Below are 18,562 nucleotides of genomic sequence, written 5' to 3' on the forward strand. Positions count from 1 at the left end.
TTTAAACCCTCCCGAAGAGCTCAAACAAGCCTCCCATCCAGAATTTTATTGCACCGTTCAGTTCAACTGCAACCCAGTCTCCTTGTACAGGTCTCACCCTCCCCAGAAGGTATCCTAATGATTCACATGTCTGAAGCCCTCCCTCCTACACCAGCTCTGCAGCAACATGTTTGGTTGCATTCGCGTTCTGTTCCTAGCCTTAGTAACCCATGGCACTAATTGCAATCCTGAGATTGCTACTCTGCTCATCCTGCCTTTTAGCTTCCAATCTAACTCTCTATATTCATTTTTCAGGTCCTTATCCCTTCTCCTAGCTATGTCATTGATGCCGATGTGTACCACAACTTCTGGCTGCTCACACTCCCCCTTAAGAATCCTGTAGACTCGATCCTGGCACCCAGGAGGCAACATACCATCCAGGAGTCTCATTCACGATCACAGAATCTCCAGTCTGTTCCTCTCCCCATTGAATCTCCTATCACTATCACTCTCCTATTCTCCCCCCCTTCCCTTCTGACCTTGAAGCTTTTCCCATTTAGAAAATAGTCTACGCCTCTGTTCTTCCTATCAAAGTGCATTGCCTCACATTTGCCCACATTATATTCCATCTGCCACTTTTAGCCTAAGTCTTTTCACAGTCTCTTCAGCTCAACAGCACCTGTCCCTACACCTATCTTTGTGTCATCTGCAAATTTCGCAACAACGTCCTCAGTTCCTTTGTCCAGACTGTTAATGTATAACGTGCATAGTTTGGTTCCAACGTGGACCCCTGTAGAACTCCACTAGTCACCAGCTGCCATCCTGAAAAAGAACCCTTTATTCCCAATCTTTGCCTTCTGCCAGTCAGCCAATCCCCTATCCATGCCAGTACGTTGTTCCTAATATCATGGGCTCTTACTTAGCAGCCTCCTGTGCAGCACTTTATCAAAGCCTTCTGGAAGTCCAAGTACATCATTTGAGGCAAACCTGCTAAAGTAATTTAGCAAGCCCAAAAATAATCACAGTTGGTTTGCATTTTTAGGTGCTGGTGATGTGTGCACTTCCTTAGTGTCAATGACTTAGCCTAACTATTCAGTGCAAACATTTGTAAATTTCTATTTGTCTTTCCTTACTCTTAGGCCATAATCTTCAAGTTTCTGCAGAGTAGCATCTAAATTGTGGAGAAGCTCATCTTCATTTCCCTCTGACTAAAATATTATTCAGGTAACAGTAGACTCCTTCCAGTCCACTTAAAATCTGATCCATGGCATTATGGAATAATAAAGGAGGCTTAACAGCTTTCCCCACCCCCCACCCCCCCAAATAATACTCAAGAACACAATATCCGTTTTAGTTTGAACAAAATAATAGATACTTTCTGTGTCAGAATTCAGCTCTCTGCATTTCCATCATATAAAAACATAGGAATTAGGAGCGGAGTAGGCAATTCAGCCTTTGTGCCCACAGAACCTATTTAACATGATCATGGCTGATTTTATCCTGGTCTAAACTCCACTTTCCTGCCTGCTCCCTGTGATCCTTTATCCAACTTTTCATCAGATACTTTCTTTTCTTGAATCTTGATTGATTCTGTCTTCACTGCATTCTGGATCAGTGAGTTCCACAGATTCACAACTCTAAAAGAAGTAATTACTCCTCATCTCAGTTTTGAACATACTGCCCCTCACTTTATGGCCTCTTGTTTGAGAGTGTCCCACAGGGTGGAGCATTGTTCAATGTTCACCTTATTGATAGCTGGATGTAAGTTTGCTTGCGGAGCTGTAAGATTCATTTTGAGACGTTTCGTCACCATACTAGGTAATATCATCATTGAGCCTCCGGTGAAGCACTGGTAGTATGGCCCGCTTTTTATTTATGTGTTCAGGTTTCCTTGGGTTGGTCATGTCATTTCCTGTTCTTTTTTTCAGGGGTGGTAAGTGGGATCCAAGACAATGTGTTTGTTGATAGACAACCGGAACTCTATTAACAAACACATTGACTTGGATCCCATAATGCCCTTAGGGGGAGGGGGTTGCAGTTCCAGGATTTTGACCCAGCAACAGTGAAGGAACAGCGATATGTTTCCAGGTCAACATGGTGAGTGGCTTGGAGGGGAACTTGCAGGTGATAGTATTCCCATGTATCTGCTGCCCTTGTCCTTCTAGATGCAAGCAATTGTGGGTTTGGAAGTTGCAAGCTAAGGATCTTGTTTAGCATGCAGTGGTGAATGAGAAGAGGATTCCTCAACGTTTCATGCAAAAGCCCTTCAAATGCTGCCTGACCTGCTGTGCTTTTCCAGCACCACTCTAATCTTGACACTGATCTCCACCATCTGCAGTGCCCACTTCCGCTGAGAAGAGGATTCCTCCAACTGAATATTGGAACTGCCAATGCATTCCAACCACAAACTATTCGGTAGTGATTGTTTCCTTACCTCTCCCTCAAAGATATCTGAAACTGAGTTTCAATTTTAAAATTCCCACCCTTGTTTTCATATTCTTTCAAGGACTTACCTTGGCTACTGTTTGCGCCTTCACCAGCCCCACAAGGATTTGTAATCTCTGAGCCTTTCTAGCATTTTGTGCACATCTTTGATTTTGAATGCTGTGGAGTTAGTGATCATATTTTCAACTCGTTGAATCGAGCCTCCGAAATCCGCACCTTGAACTTATCTATCCTTACTACTTTAACATGTTCCTTAAATCTTACCTACCTTGACACAGCTTTTGGTCATCTTTTCTGATATCTCCTATGGTGCAATATCAGTATTTGGTAACAGAGCTAGGAAGCATCTTAGATTTTATTTTTATTTTAAAGGCACCATTTAAATGCAAGTTGTTAGTAAACTTGCATATTAGATTGCAGGAAGCACAGACGTGCAGTTTTTGGTGTAATTTATGTATGTTTAAAATTTTCTGGTCTTTTGTGCTGATTGCACTAAAGTCTGGGTAGAAACAAACTGTAGCTTTGTTTCTCTTGGTTCAGTGTTGAGTTATGCCCAGTACCATAATAGAGAAATGTATAGCAACCTATTAACTATATTTTAAAACAATTCCAAAAAACTTCCTTTTTGAAGGCAAGATGTAGCCAATCAGATGCGTACAAAATCCAAGGAAGATTGCGAGAAGCACTACATGAAACATTTTGTCAACAATCCTCTGTTTTCTTCCACATTACTGAGTTTGAAGCAGTCTGAAGAAACCAAAGACCTTGATACAGCAATCACATTTAGAGGTGAGTATTTGTTAAATTTGAGATACTAGAATTTCAGATTCTAACTGCAAGAGAATATCTCCAATAACTGAACTGTGATTGGCCTGTGAAAAGTTTTATGGTTATGGTGCATCCCTGATGGTTCAGCTATATAGACCAGGGAGATCTTCAGTCTCTGCTGTGCTAGTGTTTTCTTCTCACTGCCAGTAGGAATTAATGCAGTTGACTTTGATGATTAGGTCATGAAAGAGTTAGTTTGTCATTCTTCTTTGTCATGTTGTGGCAGGGGGTGGGGAAGGGGAATCAAATTGAGTTTAGACTTGATTAGGCTCAATTGCGATTGCCATCAAGTTGAAAGACTTTTGCTTCAGTGTCCATCTGTGACCATCATGCATTGAAGCACTACTCTTCAAAAAATAACTACTGGAGGGTAATATATAACTGTTCAATGCCTCTTAATGCAAAATAATTCTTAGTTTAATGGACTTTTAACAGAGTCTTTTTTTAAATGCAATTTGAAATAAAAGACAAAATGCTGGAAATATGCAGAGGGTCAATCACCATCTGGAAGGAAAAATGAGGCTGAATCTTCCATCATAAAACACTACTTGGGTTTTCTGAAGCTGGATAGAATCTTATGTGCTGTTGTCTTACATTAAGAGCTAATTTTTGGTCTTCTGCTTCAAATGAAATTCTGCTACCATAAAATAGATCTTGCTTTTCCCAATTAATTGCAGCTTGTGATGATCCTCCTCGACCAACGTTTGATTCTGCAGTGTCAAGAGATATGGCAGGGTATATGCCAGCACGAGCAGACTTTGTTGAAGTAAGTTGTTTATTTTACTTGATTCGTGTATTTGTTCTACAATCTACGTTAAAAGATTGGAACAAATGTAACCATTTGTAAATAATAGAAAAACAGAAGTAAACCCAGAGACTGGTTAGAATACGAAATGAGTAGTTGAGGCATGTGGCAAAAATGTATTTAATGGGTAGCACCAGAGTACCATGATATAATGTTAATGTTGTTAGGCTAGTAATCCTGAGGCCTGGACTAATATTCGGAAAAAGTGATTTCATGTTGCTCCATGACAATTGGCGAATTTAAATTCAGCCAACTAAATTAAGGTAGCATCCATAATTCTGAATGTGAAACTAGAAGTGTCATAAAAATCATAACTGTATTACTGATGTTCTTTAGGCCCTAAACAGATCTGACTGATGTGTAAAACAAACCTACTACCTTCTAAAATGGCTGAGCAAACTACTCTGTTCACACCCTTACACCTTCCCAAACTCACTTTGGGAGGAGCAAGAAATACTGGTTTTGCCCGTGACACCCACATCCTGCATTAAATGTGTAAATAACATCATAGTCAAGTTAGGCCCAACTGTCTTGTTCTGTATAATTTATGTAATATCATTCTACAAATGACTGATTCTACACAATCACTAATTACTGACTTTAGTCTTGCAAGTAAACTGATTTTCTATGGTGATTAGTTTCCTTGGTATTCATGCATCTTAATGTTAGTTTTAAAATAGTTAGAAGTTAATTAGAGAGGGCTTGTTTGATTGTTAGCTAGTTGGCTGACTTTGTTTGTCCATTAGTACTCAGTTAGCATTCAATTTTGTTTGTCCATTAGTACTCAGTTAGCATTCAATTTTGTTTCCTCCCCTACACCTGCAAAAAATGATTTGCTGTTGGGTGCAGTGCAGCGTGTTATTGTACAGCATTGCCCCATTTTAACATTTGCACTGCAGAGCTAAATTATGCCAGTATCTGTGATTTTGACAGTTTTTGGGATAAAGTTGACACCCAGGGAGACATGCTGAAAGGGTATTTGCAAATCAAAGGAATAGCATTGATCACAAATCCCTGGAGCTCAAGGAATTATAGATTTACATTTTTGTATATTTGCTGTTCAGCAGGTTGTTGCAACTGGCCGGTTGCCAGGAACTAAAAGTTGCAGCAATTACTTCTCTGCTTTTCACATTACTTTTTTATTGAAAATCTAAAAATATTTAAGCAGAATTAAAATTAATACTTTTAATACAGGAATTTGACAATTATGCAGAATGGGATTTGAGAGATATTGATTTTGTAGAAGACGACTCTGATATTTTGCATGGTAAGTTCGTTGATCGACAAAATTATCTTTTGTTAGTCTTGTAAACCCCTCAAACAGCATTCCTTCTTGCTTTGTATATAGCAAAATGCCAGTTGCTGTCTATTATGATAACATCCCATTGTAAAGTGGTCATTTTGTTGAAGTTAGTCCAGAAATCTTTCATGTGACTGTTGGGTTTAATTTGGAAGAAGCCTGTATCGCAAACAAAGCATCTATGGTTACTGAGGGCATACAAAAAAGACAACATTTCTTTGCTTCAGAGCCATTTACCTGTCACCAAGTATAATAATTCCCCTCATGGTAATACTTTGTAATATACTGTTAATCCAATACTTTTGTTTGTGATTCCTTGTATCTAGAGCCTATTGAATTGGCTTTGCCCAAAAAATGTCTTTCATGAAAAACTACAGTGAAAGCATCCTTTCACTGTTGATGTTGTCTATTGGTTTATTTTGTAATTCAGTGTTTCACTGTTCATCTGATAATTAGGTACTGCTATTTCCTTACATAACCCCTGCATCATTTTAATAGTTTTTTCACTTCATTTAAACAGCTTTAAAACTTGCAGTGGTTGATATCTATTATTCCCGATTAAAAGAGAGACAACGAAGAAAAAAGTAAGTTGCTCCTGGTTTTTTTTTGTTTTCATACGCAGTTAGCTTTTCTGTTTTGTTTTTACCTTTCAAAATAAGTTGCTGTTTCATCTCCCTCAGTTTATCAGCGGTAGTGCACTTGACATTGTTGTAATAAAACACTACAAGATGGTTTGTTGTGTTGCATTGCATGTCTGTAATGCTGAATCATTGATTGTATTCTGTATTAAAGGTAGAGATAGTATATTTATGGTATGACAGGTTGGCGCAACATCGAGGGCTGAAGGGCCTGTACTGCGCTGTACTGTTCTATGTTCTATTTATAAAATATGGTAGAGAAGTCTTGCTAGGTTAGATTTTCCAGTAATGTAAACATGTAAACTAACCATGATAGTTTACCACAAGTGTGGTATAGCTGTGATCTTCATTGTGTACTGAAGCAATTGAAAATTTATAATGGAATCAGAAACAGAGATCCTTTGACTTAGAATTAAACATTCTAGACAGAAAAATAACAATCTATAAAATTGATTTCTGGTCCATGACAGCCAGAGTAGACTTTACAGTGTTGACAACTTTACAGTGAAATTGATGTTTTATGTTCTCATTTAACTGTCTGCAGTTAAATCACATTTAATATTTTTGAAACGTAAATTGTTGTGCAGTTGGTGGCAGTATGTTTGTCAAAATAAACAAAACAGCTTGTGTTGCAGCTAACTAATTTTATTTTTCTACCACTACCACCTTCCTGTCTGTGTCCACCAACTGCTTACAACCTACTTCTGAAGTATCTTAACCTATTTACAGTTTTGAAGATATTGTATAAATATAAGTTGTTGCCAGTAGTGCATCATTTAGAAAGAAATATATGGCTTCAAGGTGTTCCAAATAACTTCTGAGTAAATTAAGTGTGTCTGAAGTGTTATAATGTACATGAAAATATTTGAAGGGATACCCAACACTGATCAAATGTGATATACTTTACCTATATTGTTCCATCTATTTTAATGCTTTGTACTGCTCCTTTCTCAATGTGACATCAGGGCACTTAATTCCCAAAGTCCTCCTCCAGTCTGCTCAGAACTGACATTTTCAGAGCATCTAGATAAACAGTTACATGGTGTCATTTGGTTTTAATAATAGCAGTGTCCTGCTGCATGACATTTAAAAATAACATTGATTTCCAGAGATTATTCTGCAAGATCATTTTTCCCAAGCAGCAAATCGTATTCTGTATGAAATTTGTGGGACTCAGTTTGGAGTGGACTAGCTGTGAAATAGGTTATCCAAATTCTGTTCAAATCATCAGATGATCTGGACTCCTACCCCACCTCCCCAAGCAGTGTAGTAAAGTTAATGATCTCTATACAGCACTACCTTGCTATGTCAAAGCTGGAAGAATCTGTATCAGTTCAACACAGCTGCAGAACTTTCTAATACCATATAAAGGCCAGTTTTTGTATAAGGTTGATTGTGGTGTATTTGAATGTACTTAAATATCAGTGAAATAATGAAATGTGTTTACATCCATTTTTCCCATCCTACTGACCCCTTGTGGGGCAAGGTTACTCTCTTAATGTATTCAACTTATTTTTAGTAATTATAAATGTTATAAAGGCAGAGGGTTAGATAGGGTGGATAGGGAGAGCCTATTTCCAAGTATGGTGATGGCAAGCACGAGGAGGCATAGCTTTAAGTTGAGGGGTGATAGATATAGGACAGATATCATAGGTAGTTTCTTTACTCAGAGAGTAGTAAGGGTATGGAATGCTTTGCCTGCAACGGTAGTAGATTCGCCAACTTTAAGTACATTTAAGTCGTCATTGGACAAGCATATGGACGTACATGGAATAGTGTAGGTTAGATGGGCTTCAGATTGGTATGACAGGTTGGCGCAACATCGAGGGCCGAAGGGCCAGTGCGCTGTATGTTCTATGTTCTCTCATTAAAACTTATGATACTATGTATTCATCTAGAAGTGATTTGATTTTTCCAATAATTTAAAAAGTAATTTGTGACAGGAGAATCTTACTCTCTCCACAGAATTTTGAGAGACCATGGCCTGATCAACCTCAGAAAATTTCAAAGTGAGTAGGAACAATGTCTAGTATGTCAAAAGAAGGCAAGTTTGTAATGGTACAGGTCTCATTTGGAGGTGTCATGCAGAACTTAACCTTTTCAAAGGTTTCCTTCTTCAGGCAGTATCGTATAAATATTAATTGCAGGTGTCTACACTGTCAGTGCAGAAGTACATCAAGTATCAGTGATGCACTTGCTGCTGCTACTGCTGAGTATTTGCTTCTACTAGGTTGAGATGGATTTAGGGTTTTGAGCCCAACTTGTGAATGCACATTCTGTGCACTATACTTTGTATTATGTTGCGTTATTAATTCTACTTAAAGGAGTAACTCCATTTTTGTGTGGAAAATTAGTGTACAAATTTGCTCTGTAATAAAGTTGTCAGATTTATTGCAGCCTAATCCTTTTATGCATACCTCTATTAATCCTTTAACCTAATAATTCCTTTAATCATTGTGCTGGCAAGAAGGGCTTTAGCTGTTAACATTTGTTGCCAAAGGCCATCCACATGTCTTTGAAAAAAGCTAGGAATGTGAAATGTTGGCTTTATAACCAAAATTCACATTCTTCAAAATTGGATTATACGATCTGCTTTTGATTTGGGTTGCTGCGTTTGTTTTTCATACTTTATTTTACATTAGCCTAAAGAAATAAAGCAGATTTATGGGAGATTTAAATTTTTAGGACATCAATAAATAGCTAACCTGTCTCTCAATTACTTCGATGATATAGCAGCCATTTTATTGTTTCTACCAGTGCCAAGAGTATGGAACTGAAATTATCATATCTAAACTACTACTAATTGCAACTTTAACCGATGTCAGTAATTTTGTACCGCCAAACTGGTAAAATAGCAGCAATTATTGCACCATGCAAAAGTTAATATTGTACAAAATTGCTTACTCTCCTGATGTTTCCTTTAGACAGATCGGACTGTAACTTTCCATGTAACTACCTGATGAATTTACAACAGACTCTTTTAAGTCAAACTTCCATATTCAAAGCAATGGGTTTGCAATTTGAAGAACATTTGTACTTGGTTTTGCACTAGTCATTTGGATGATCATTTTTTTTGTAGCCTGTCTGTTTCCTCTCCTGCCTGATTCAATCTCCTGCTGAAATTTTCATCATTAACTATTCCAATATGTTTTCTGGTCAATTTTTCATTGTCCATAGTCTGAACACTCAACAGTTCTACTACCCACATCCTATCCTACACCAGAATCCTTTCGCTCATCACTCGTGTGCTTGCTGACCTATATTTTTTTCCTCCAGGCTCCAACATTTGCAATTAAATTGGCTTTTCTATTCCTTTTCTTTAGCCTCCATCAGCCCTAAAACTGCCTCCATTTTTGTCAGCTGCAACTTCAGTCTTTTCGAATCTACTCTCTAGATTTCCCCCAGTTTTCGCTGCCTGTCTGCCTTCCTTTTTCTCAAAACTCCTCACTTTGACCAAGTTTTTGGTCAACTCTCCTAATATCTGATTCTTTGGCTTGGCATTTATTTTGGTTTGACTATGCATTTGAAACACCTTAGGACATTTTTCTGTGTTAAAGATGCTATATATATACATAACATATTGAGTATGAGCCACTCATTAGACCTTTTTCCCACTCTGTCCAGATTTGGTTTCATTCAGCAATTTAACTCTTCAATAATAAATTGTGCAAACAGGGAAGCTGAAGCATGCACAGATTTTAGTGGTACTGATGTCAGTAGTATTGAGAGAGGAATATTAGTACTTGTTAATCTGTTGAAATGAGAAATTTTTTTAAAAGCCAATAATGGTGATCAAGCTTAATGGAAGTCATCCTGTTGTTACGAAAGTGAGTCGCTGAGCTAAAAATGGCTTAGAAGCTTTCATCAGTAGATAGTCAGCATACTACAAATTGGATATCAGTTTTCCTAGCACATTGCATCACCATGATTTTTAGCGTATTTAGTGTCTGGTACTATATGTACTTCTAAAAATTAGAAATACATAGCTGAGTCAGCCGCTATAAACAAGAGACAATTTCTGATAATAGGGGTATGTCCCTTCAGAATGTCGTATCCTGCCGTTTTCTTTACAGCTGTTCACAATAAATAATTAATGTAATTAATACTCACCAAGGTTTCTACTTGGCTTTCACTCGCTCAGTAACAGCAGAAACTGAGAGCAGATTAAATTAAAAACAACAAACAGATAAATTACAGTTCATTATCATTGCCGTAAGCTGAGTGTTGCAGTTACACGTCATTGCAAACCCTGATCACTTTCAGGATTCAGTATTGCTCTGCAGCAATAAATATGAGTTACAGGATCCTCTCTATATTACAATATTAAGTGCCAGAAAATATCCTAAACCCTTCAGAAAATGATAACGTTTTAAAATAAATTGGAAAATTATATATAATAGAGAACTGTATTGATTTTCATTGCCAATTTAAAAAGACTTCTTCCCTTGTGTTTATTTCCTATCTGATATAATTGGAGAAAAGAAAATTAACTTATTCATTTAAATAACATATTAGAATTCAATATTATCTAATAGACTCGGTATTTATGGTTTTAATGAAGCGTAATGTAATTATAAGTATATTCGGGTCTGAGTTGAAGTATCTCTTAAGGTTGTTGTTGGATGGAATAAGAGAGATCTTCTTAAGAGAAGGGAGTCTGAAATCAAAGAGAGACTGTGTTGACTAGAATGAGGATAAAAATATATTAATGGGCAAATGATGGGTTTGGAGAAGTGGAGAAAGATAGAAAGAGCGAAGGTCCTTTGTGAGTGGATTGCAACAGTTTCCATATGACTGTTGTCTGTCAGTGCTTGACATCTATATCCATAGTTCCAAATGTTACCAATTATGTTGCAGCTTGTTGTAGTCTTGTAAGGAAAGACTGCTTTGAATAAAGGACATTAGTGCAAATGGTATCAATAGTGCAAACTATGTATGATTAAATGTGGTAGATAGAACCTTTTAAAGTGTTCGAAATAGAGAAAAGGCAACAGCAAAGTTTCTGAATTGTATAGCCAGGGAAAGAAAAGAAAATTACCTTGAAATAAGAGAGAGAAAGCCAGTGAAATTAATTTTGTTTTTAAATTACCCATGATCAGTGCTATGAGTCAGAAAATAATATTAGAAAAAAAACCATTTTACATGCTAATAATTCACTCACCAGCAACTAATTTGCCATTTAAACTGCTGACAGTTCATTGAACTCATTGAAACAGATTAATTGTAAATGAATGAGTCTCTATCCAGGAAATGCACTATTGGAATGTCTGGAAATAATTAATGTGTGTCAGTGTTAAAAAGCATTAGATATTATAATGAAGTTTAACCAGGAGTTAATTGCAGTTACACCTTATAACCATTGTAAAACTATAATCAAAAATGTCCTCTTCCAAAATTGCAGTTCTTGAACGACGGTACCCTAAAGAAGTTCAAGACCTCTATGAAGCTATGAGACACTTTGCAAGACTACTGGGACCTACAGAGCATGACAAATTTATTGAAAGCCATACGTGTATGTAACATTCATATGTTTTCCATTTTTCACAGTAGTTGCAGCCTTTCAAATTTAGCAGAACATACTCTGGTTAGGGAACCAATGTCTGCCACGAAGAGTGGCTTGGCAGCATCACTACTGATTAAGGTTGTTGACTCCAAAAGGATGTTACTGTTAGACTGGTTCTGTGGTAAAGGGACTAACAACAAGGGAAGACAGACTGGGTCTGCAGCAAGTGGGAGGGAACAAACAAAAGTGAAAGTCATATGTAACCTCATGCTCCCCAATCTGCTTATTGCAGATGCATTTGTCACATGGCAGTGTCAGTAAGAGTACCCACTGCACAGCTGTTATAAAGACAAGTTCTGTCTTCACATTGCGTTGTGTGGCACTATCACTGTGTTGAATGGGAAAGAATTCAGACAGATATAACAACTCGAGACTTGGGAATCATGAAGCAATGTAGCCCATCAGCAGCAGAATCATATCTCAACACAATCTGCAATACTGCAATACTTGCTGCTCAACTTACAGTTGAGCCAGGGAACCATCTTGGGTTTAGTGAAGATTACAAGAAGAAATGTCAGGAAGAGCACCAGGTATATCTAAAACTAAATTGAAAAGTCAACCTGGTGAAGCCTTAAACAAGACTACTTGTAGCCAAACAGCATAAGCAATAAGTGATAGAGCTAAGTGATTTCACAACCAACAGACCAGATCCAAGCTGTCCAGGTGTGCCACACATAGTTGTGAATGGTAGTAAACAGTTAAACCAATCGCTAGAGTAGACAGCACCACAAATACCTACATCCTCAATAACGGGGGAGCCCAGCACATCATTGAAGTTGATGCAATCGTGGAAGTATTCAGCCAGAATTGCCAAGTACAAGATCCATCTTGACCTCTTCCAGAAGTCCCCAGCATCACAAATACCAGTCTTCAGCAAATTTGATTCACTTCACATTATATCAAGAAACAGTTGAAGGTGCTAGATACTCCAAAGACTGTGGACCTGACAGCATTCTGACAATACTACTGAAGATATGTTCAACCAGAACGTGCTGCATCTCTTGCCAAGTTATTCCAGTGAATCGACAACACTAACATCTACCAACAATGTGGAATATTGCTCAGCTATGCCCAGTATACAGTCAGTATAAAGAAGAGCTTATGCCTGAAACGTCGATTCTCCTGCTTCTTGGATGCTGCCTGACCTGCTGCGCTTTTCCAGCAAGACATTTTTCAGCCCAGTATACAGAAGGCATGACAATTCCAATTAAGCAAATAACTGCTCCAATCATGTGTACCCAATCATCGGTGAAGCAAAGGAAAGTATTACCTACAGTGCTATCAAGTAGTTCTTGCTTACTTGTAACCTGCTTATTCATTCAGTCTGAGTTCCAATGCAGCCACTGTGCTCCTCATCTTGTTACAACCTTAGTTTAAATATGGGTAAAATAGCTGAATTCCAGAGGTGAGATAAGAGCAACTGCTCTTGACATCAAGGCAACATTTGGCTCAATATGGCATCATGGAGCCCTAGCAAAACTGGGGCCAGTGCAAAATGGGGCACACTGGTTAATACAAAGGAAATCGATTGTGAGTGATCAGTTATCTTTGCAGAAGCTCCTCAGGATAGTGTGTCCTGGGCCTAACTATCTTCACCTGTATCTAACATGATTAGTGCTGAACATTGCACATTCATGATTCCTTGGATATTAAAGCAGTCAACATCCAAATGCAGCAAGACCTGGAAAGTGGCAAGCAAACATTTGCGCCACAAAAGTGCCAGGCAATCAACATACTCAACGAGAGAGAATCTAATCATTGCCCCTCATAACTGTTGTTGAGTCACCCATTATCAGCATCATGGACATTACCATTTACCAGAAACTGAATCAAACTATCTGTATAAACACAAGGTCAGAGGCAAAGACTCCTGCACTGAGTAACTCATCACTTAACTCTCCACTTTCATGGAAGTCTGCAGTTCAAACAATGCTCAAGAAGCTTGACATTATCAAGGACAAAGTAGTCTACTTGACTGGAACCGCATCCACAAACAATTTTCCCTCTCCCACAGACATACTGCAGAAATTCACCAAGGCTCCTTCCAAATCTATGACCACATCTTCTAGAAAGATAAGGGCAGCAGATACATGGGACCACCACTAATTACAAGTTTCCCTCCAAGCAATTCACTGCCCTGGTATTGCTTTTGAATGAAAACATCATCGATCAAAATATCAATCATTTAATTCCTTGACTTGAAAGATTTTTAAAAATATCTTTATTCCTGCTTTTGTTTACTGTCTTGAATATCTTAAAAATAATGATCTTTGGTGTTTAAATTCCTTAACAAAATTGGAAACTCACAACAACTTCTTTAGAATTACTTCATTTATGAATCCACAAATATCATGTTTTGAGCGGAAGGGGTGCAGTTATGAAAATTCAATGAAAATTTATCGTCTACCAATATTTGTTTCTTCAGTGGATTTTGAACTTCGGAAGGAGATCAAACGACTACAAGAATATAGACTGGCAGGAATTTTCACATTCCGTGGTGAGTTGTTTGTAAATGTTTTTTAATAAGTATGCTTTCTCTTAAGCTCATAAATATAATGCAACAGGTCAGACAAGTGTTCTGAGAGACAAAGCTATATTATATGATGAAAATGTTTGCTATAGCATCGGATTCCATTAGCGTATGAAGGAAAAGTTTTAGTGTGCATATGCTGTTGTGATTTTTATATATTAGTAAAGTTTTATGTATCAAATTTTAGTTCAGAGTAACACTATTTTAAAAATAACTTTGAACAATTCCTGTAGTAACCAAGAGTCTTTATGTTTCAATCGCTACTTCCGTCCAGTTCACATAGAACAATAAAGTCCTGCCCATTTTATTTGGAGAATAATGTGGACAAAAGTGCTGAGATTTATTCTGAGAGACTGTTAGTTCCTCTGTATACTAAAGTTGGCTTAGCAGTTTATTAGCCACTTCCATGACCTTTCTCCTCACAACCTTTACTCTATGAAATATTTTGTGGATATTGAAACAGCATCAGGAATACCAGTGCCAGACACAAGACTCCGCTAGGCGAGAGAGAATGCTTACTACGGGAGACAAAGTCTATGGGAATGGCCCTCCATGGGTAAGAGGCATGGTCGATGTGAGGTCAGGTCCAGTGACATATAAAGCTTGGGTAGATGTGATGGTCCTGAACAAGCATGTGACCATATGAAAGCTGCAACTCGCAAACAGCGCGGGAGCAAAATATGACCAGCTTCTCGACTGCCTTTCTGACTGTTCTGGAACTCATGGGTTTTCCCTCTCCTTCAAGCACTGAAGATGCCTTGGAATCTCAGATGAACACAGACGTCATCACTTTTGCCGCCTGAAAAGGAGTATGAATTTCTTCCGAGTGTAAGAGGCAAGCTAACATCCATTACAAGCTTCCTGTATCAGAGGCTGACTTGGAGGAACCTGACCCAGTGCTGAAATACCACAGGCGGAGCTACAAAGAAAAGAACTGGCCTATGTCCTCAGGCTCAGAGGGGCAGAGATAAAGTGAATGTAATGAGGTCAGCCAGGTGGACCTCATAGAATATAAGTTCCTTGATTGGGGCTGTTAATCTGGTCCATTCAGGGGGCCCTAGCTGACATATAACCAGGAGTGTCAGAAGTTCTTTTCACTCTGAGAGCTGGTTCTGAGGAAACTGAATCGGTGTCAAGAATTCTGCACTGAAATAACTCCTCAGAGGCCAGCATCCCTTCACCAAGTCGCCCTTTAACTGTACATGGAGACTCCATGACATTGATCCAACTTGCTCAGAGCCAGCTTTGAGTGAACAGAAGCTCTGATACTCCTGTTTATATCTGTCAGCCAGGGCACCCTCATTGTGGCTATTAATCTGGACTAATCAGGGAACTTATATTCTGTAAGATCCACCTGGCTGGTCTTATTACAATCACTACAGACATCAGAAGCCCAACTGAATCCAAAAGATGTCATGTGGTGGTACTGAGCAGAGACACTGTTCAAACATTGCAGTCAATGGATTACATCACTTTTAATAGATTTCCATTTCATCAAATAATTTGTGAATTAACTGGCTAGCTAGTAACAAAGTGAAATATACCTTTAATTCTAGTTTTGTTTTTGAGACCTTCTTGAGCAACGTAATTCAAGGAACTGCATTCAATGACTAATTGATTACATTAATAGTTAATTAACCCTGATGTGTGGTTTAATAATAAAACAATTGGGATGAAGTGTAACTCATTTGGGGAACTTCTTTTATCTCTACCCTTTCTTTCACTTGCCTTCTCCCTTCTTATAGCTGGGCTTGATAACTAATTAGTGTTGGTATTTGCTGTTTTATTGGCGAAGAATCAATGATTGAATTTACAGAGAGGTCAGATGTTGAAAATTTTAAAGATCTCACCCTAATTCCAACTCATCCATTTCTGTCTTGGCAATTTAAATACTTCGAGTTTGAGATCAGATCTACCAATCCTGTTTTCTTCAATTTGAAAGATGCAATTTATTTTATGAGGTTAGAACTTCAGAATTTGGAGAAACTCTTGTCTTGGGATTTTCCATTAGAAACTCTGGATCCACACTCCCTCCCATCCTATGCAGTCAATCCTATTAATATCCAGGCCCAAGTAGCAGTGTGTATGGAATGCCTGAGGAAGTGTGCATTTTTCTTAAAATTGCAGGAATCAGATGATGGATAAATTGGATGGAAATAGACTTTCATGACTACGGGATAGTTGGGTGGTAAATGGGTCTGGCTGAATTTCTCTACAGAATGCTGATGTGGATTTGATATTCTGACTGACCTCCTCCTATGCTATGATGCCTATATGAGTTTTATCTTGTTGTTTAAATCATTATTTGTGTCCTCTAGTTATGTAATCAGAAAATGAGTCAGTGAAAATTGCAATTAAATTGCTGCAAAGTATGTCTAGACAACTTGCATGATTTAAATTTGATATATAACAAACTATGGGGTATAATATGTAGTAAGAATAGTTTGTATTTTGTGAAATTGCATAATTTTAGAACCACTCTAAAGAAGTGTTGTGTTGGAGAAGTTGCTGGAATATTTTAGTTTTAGAATATTTCCAGTTGTGTCTGTTTTTTAAAATTTTCTCATGGTGCTCTGATCACATCTTGTGTAGGTGCCAAAGTATATGACTGCTTGAAGGTGCATCGTGAGGAGGAGCGTCTAAAACGCAACATGCTCACAGATGTTCTTCAGTGTCTGCAAGACTCCAATGCCTGCCAGCAGTGGTTACACAAACAAGCAGCAATGTGAGTTCTCTTGGACTAGAAATGCCCAGAAATTTGTTTAACCCTTGTGATTTTATCACCGTTTGATTTTTTTTCTCTTCATGGGAGGATTTAAAGTTATTTTGGTGGGAGAGTCCTGATGATTCCAACAAAGGTTGTTCTGAGGATGGATTCAGGATCCTTACTTCCCATCCATCCATAGTATGATGTTAGAGACTGAGTTTCTGTTGCATGGTACTATAGCATGACATCCTGTTTTGTGCATGAAAATTGAAAGAGAAAAATTATGCAGTCACTTAGATTTTAGTCACTTTAAATCATCTGGTGGTACACGGTCATCATCCTTCCAAACCTTTATACCAGATTTAGCAGCTGAATTCCAGTCCACAAGCTGGACCACTTCAGATTACTTTTTCTAATTTATGATTATGCTTGTTGACCAGTTGAGGCGTGATGCTGTGTATCAGTTGATTCCTTCCACTTCTTTGTACTTACTGCTTATCACAAAAGGCATAACACTCCATTTCTGATATTTCCAGTAAAAATATGTGTTTGTCACTGAGTCTGGCATCACATAAATGTTCTACATTTTCCAAGTCATTCAGTTTGCATCCTATTATTATTGCACCCTTTTATAAAGAAAAAATCAGCATTGGCTCAAGTTACATTTAAATAGAATCAGACCAGTGCCGTATATGAAGCTCATGTAACTTGTAATTAAGATATTCATACATGAACTAAATACAGGAAGAAATGCATATTATATTCTGATGTTTGAAATTTCTTCCCACTTTGTTGTCTTTGAATTTGTTTCTTTGCCTTATGGGACTGTGACCTCTTAACATATTTGTTGCATTGGGATGTATTTGTGCAACAGTACTAGGAAGGTTTTTTTTTGTTGTTGAGAGTGTAAACCGAACTTCAGTGATGAATTTCATGTATTAATACAGAATCCATTCTGCAAATGTTATGAAGAAAAGGATTTTCAGTTTGGTGTTGCAGATATCCTGTAGTAAAAATATCATACAAACATCTTAGTAAACATAGGGGGAATGAGAACCAACCAGAACTCAGTAAGCTTGCACGCAACTCTTTGCACATTGAAACAATTCTTTGTTTAACCTAAGACACTTAAGTTTAATTACACAGTACTCCCTACTAATATATATTCTTTCTTGGAAGCTGAAGTAGAAAATAATTCAACCACAGATTGACTGAAGGAGAATAATTATAACATTCAAAGAACAAAGAAAACTTACAGCCCAGGAACAGGCCCTTCGGCCCTCCGAGCCTGAGCCAATCCAAATCTACTGTCTAAACCTGACGCCCAATTCCTAAACATCTGTATCCCTCCGCTCCCACTTATTCATGCATCTGTCTAGACGCATCTTAAATGAATCTACCGTGCCTGCCTCTACTACCTCTGCTGGCAACGCGTTCCAGACACCCACCACCCTCTGTGTAAAGTACTTGCCGCGTGTATCCCCCTCAAACTTTTCACCCCTCACCTTGAAAGCGTGACCTCTCATTATTGAATCCTTCAACCTGGGAAAAAGCTTATCATATCTACCCTGTCTGTACCCTTCATGATTTAGTAGATAGACCTCAATCAGGTCCTCCCTCAATCTCCTTTTTCCTAATGAAAATAAACTTAGCCTACTCAACCTCTCTTCATAGCCAGCACTTTCCATACCAGAAACATCCTCATCCTCATAAACCTTCTCTGCACCCTCTCCAAAGCATCCACATCCTTTTGGTAATGTGGCGACC

The 18,562-nt window shown here is 38.0% G+C and overlaps 1 protein-coding gene across 2 annotated transcripts in view; it reads left to right on the forward strand.

The window, feature by feature from the left end:
* The window catches only part of tada2a (transcriptional adaptor 2A), a 43,007-nt gene that overhangs the window by 16,458 nt on the left and 7,987 nt on the right, over positions 1 to 18,562 (forward strand). For both annotated transcript variants that reach the window (XM_072589782.1, XM_072589781.1), the window contains exons 5-12: positions 3,056 to 3,213; positions 3,930 to 4,018; positions 5,252 to 5,324; positions 5,878 to 5,941; positions 7,961 to 8,004; positions 11,397 to 11,507; positions 13,984 to 14,055; positions 16,681 to 16,813. In XM_072589782.1, the coding sequence (XP_072445883.1) occupies positions 3,056 to 3,213; positions 3,930 to 4,018; positions 5,252 to 5,324; positions 5,878 to 5,941; positions 7,961 to 8,004; positions 11,397 to 11,507; positions 13,984 to 14,055; positions 16,681 to 16,813 (744 nt within the window). The remainder of the gene's footprint in view (positions 1 to 3,055; positions 3,214 to 3,929; positions 4,019 to 5,251; positions 5,325 to 5,877; positions 5,942 to 7,960; positions 8,005 to 11,396; positions 11,508 to 13,983; positions 14,056 to 16,680; positions 16,814 to 18,562) is intronic.

This window comes from Chiloscyllium punctatum, chromosome 19 (genome assembly GCF_047496795.1).
Source record: "Chiloscyllium punctatum isolate Juve2018m chromosome 19, sChiPun1.3, whole genome shotgun sequence".
Classification (NCBI taxonomy): Eukaryota; Metazoa; Chordata; class Chondrichthyes; order Orectolobiformes; family Hemiscylliidae; genus Chiloscyllium; species Chiloscyllium punctatum.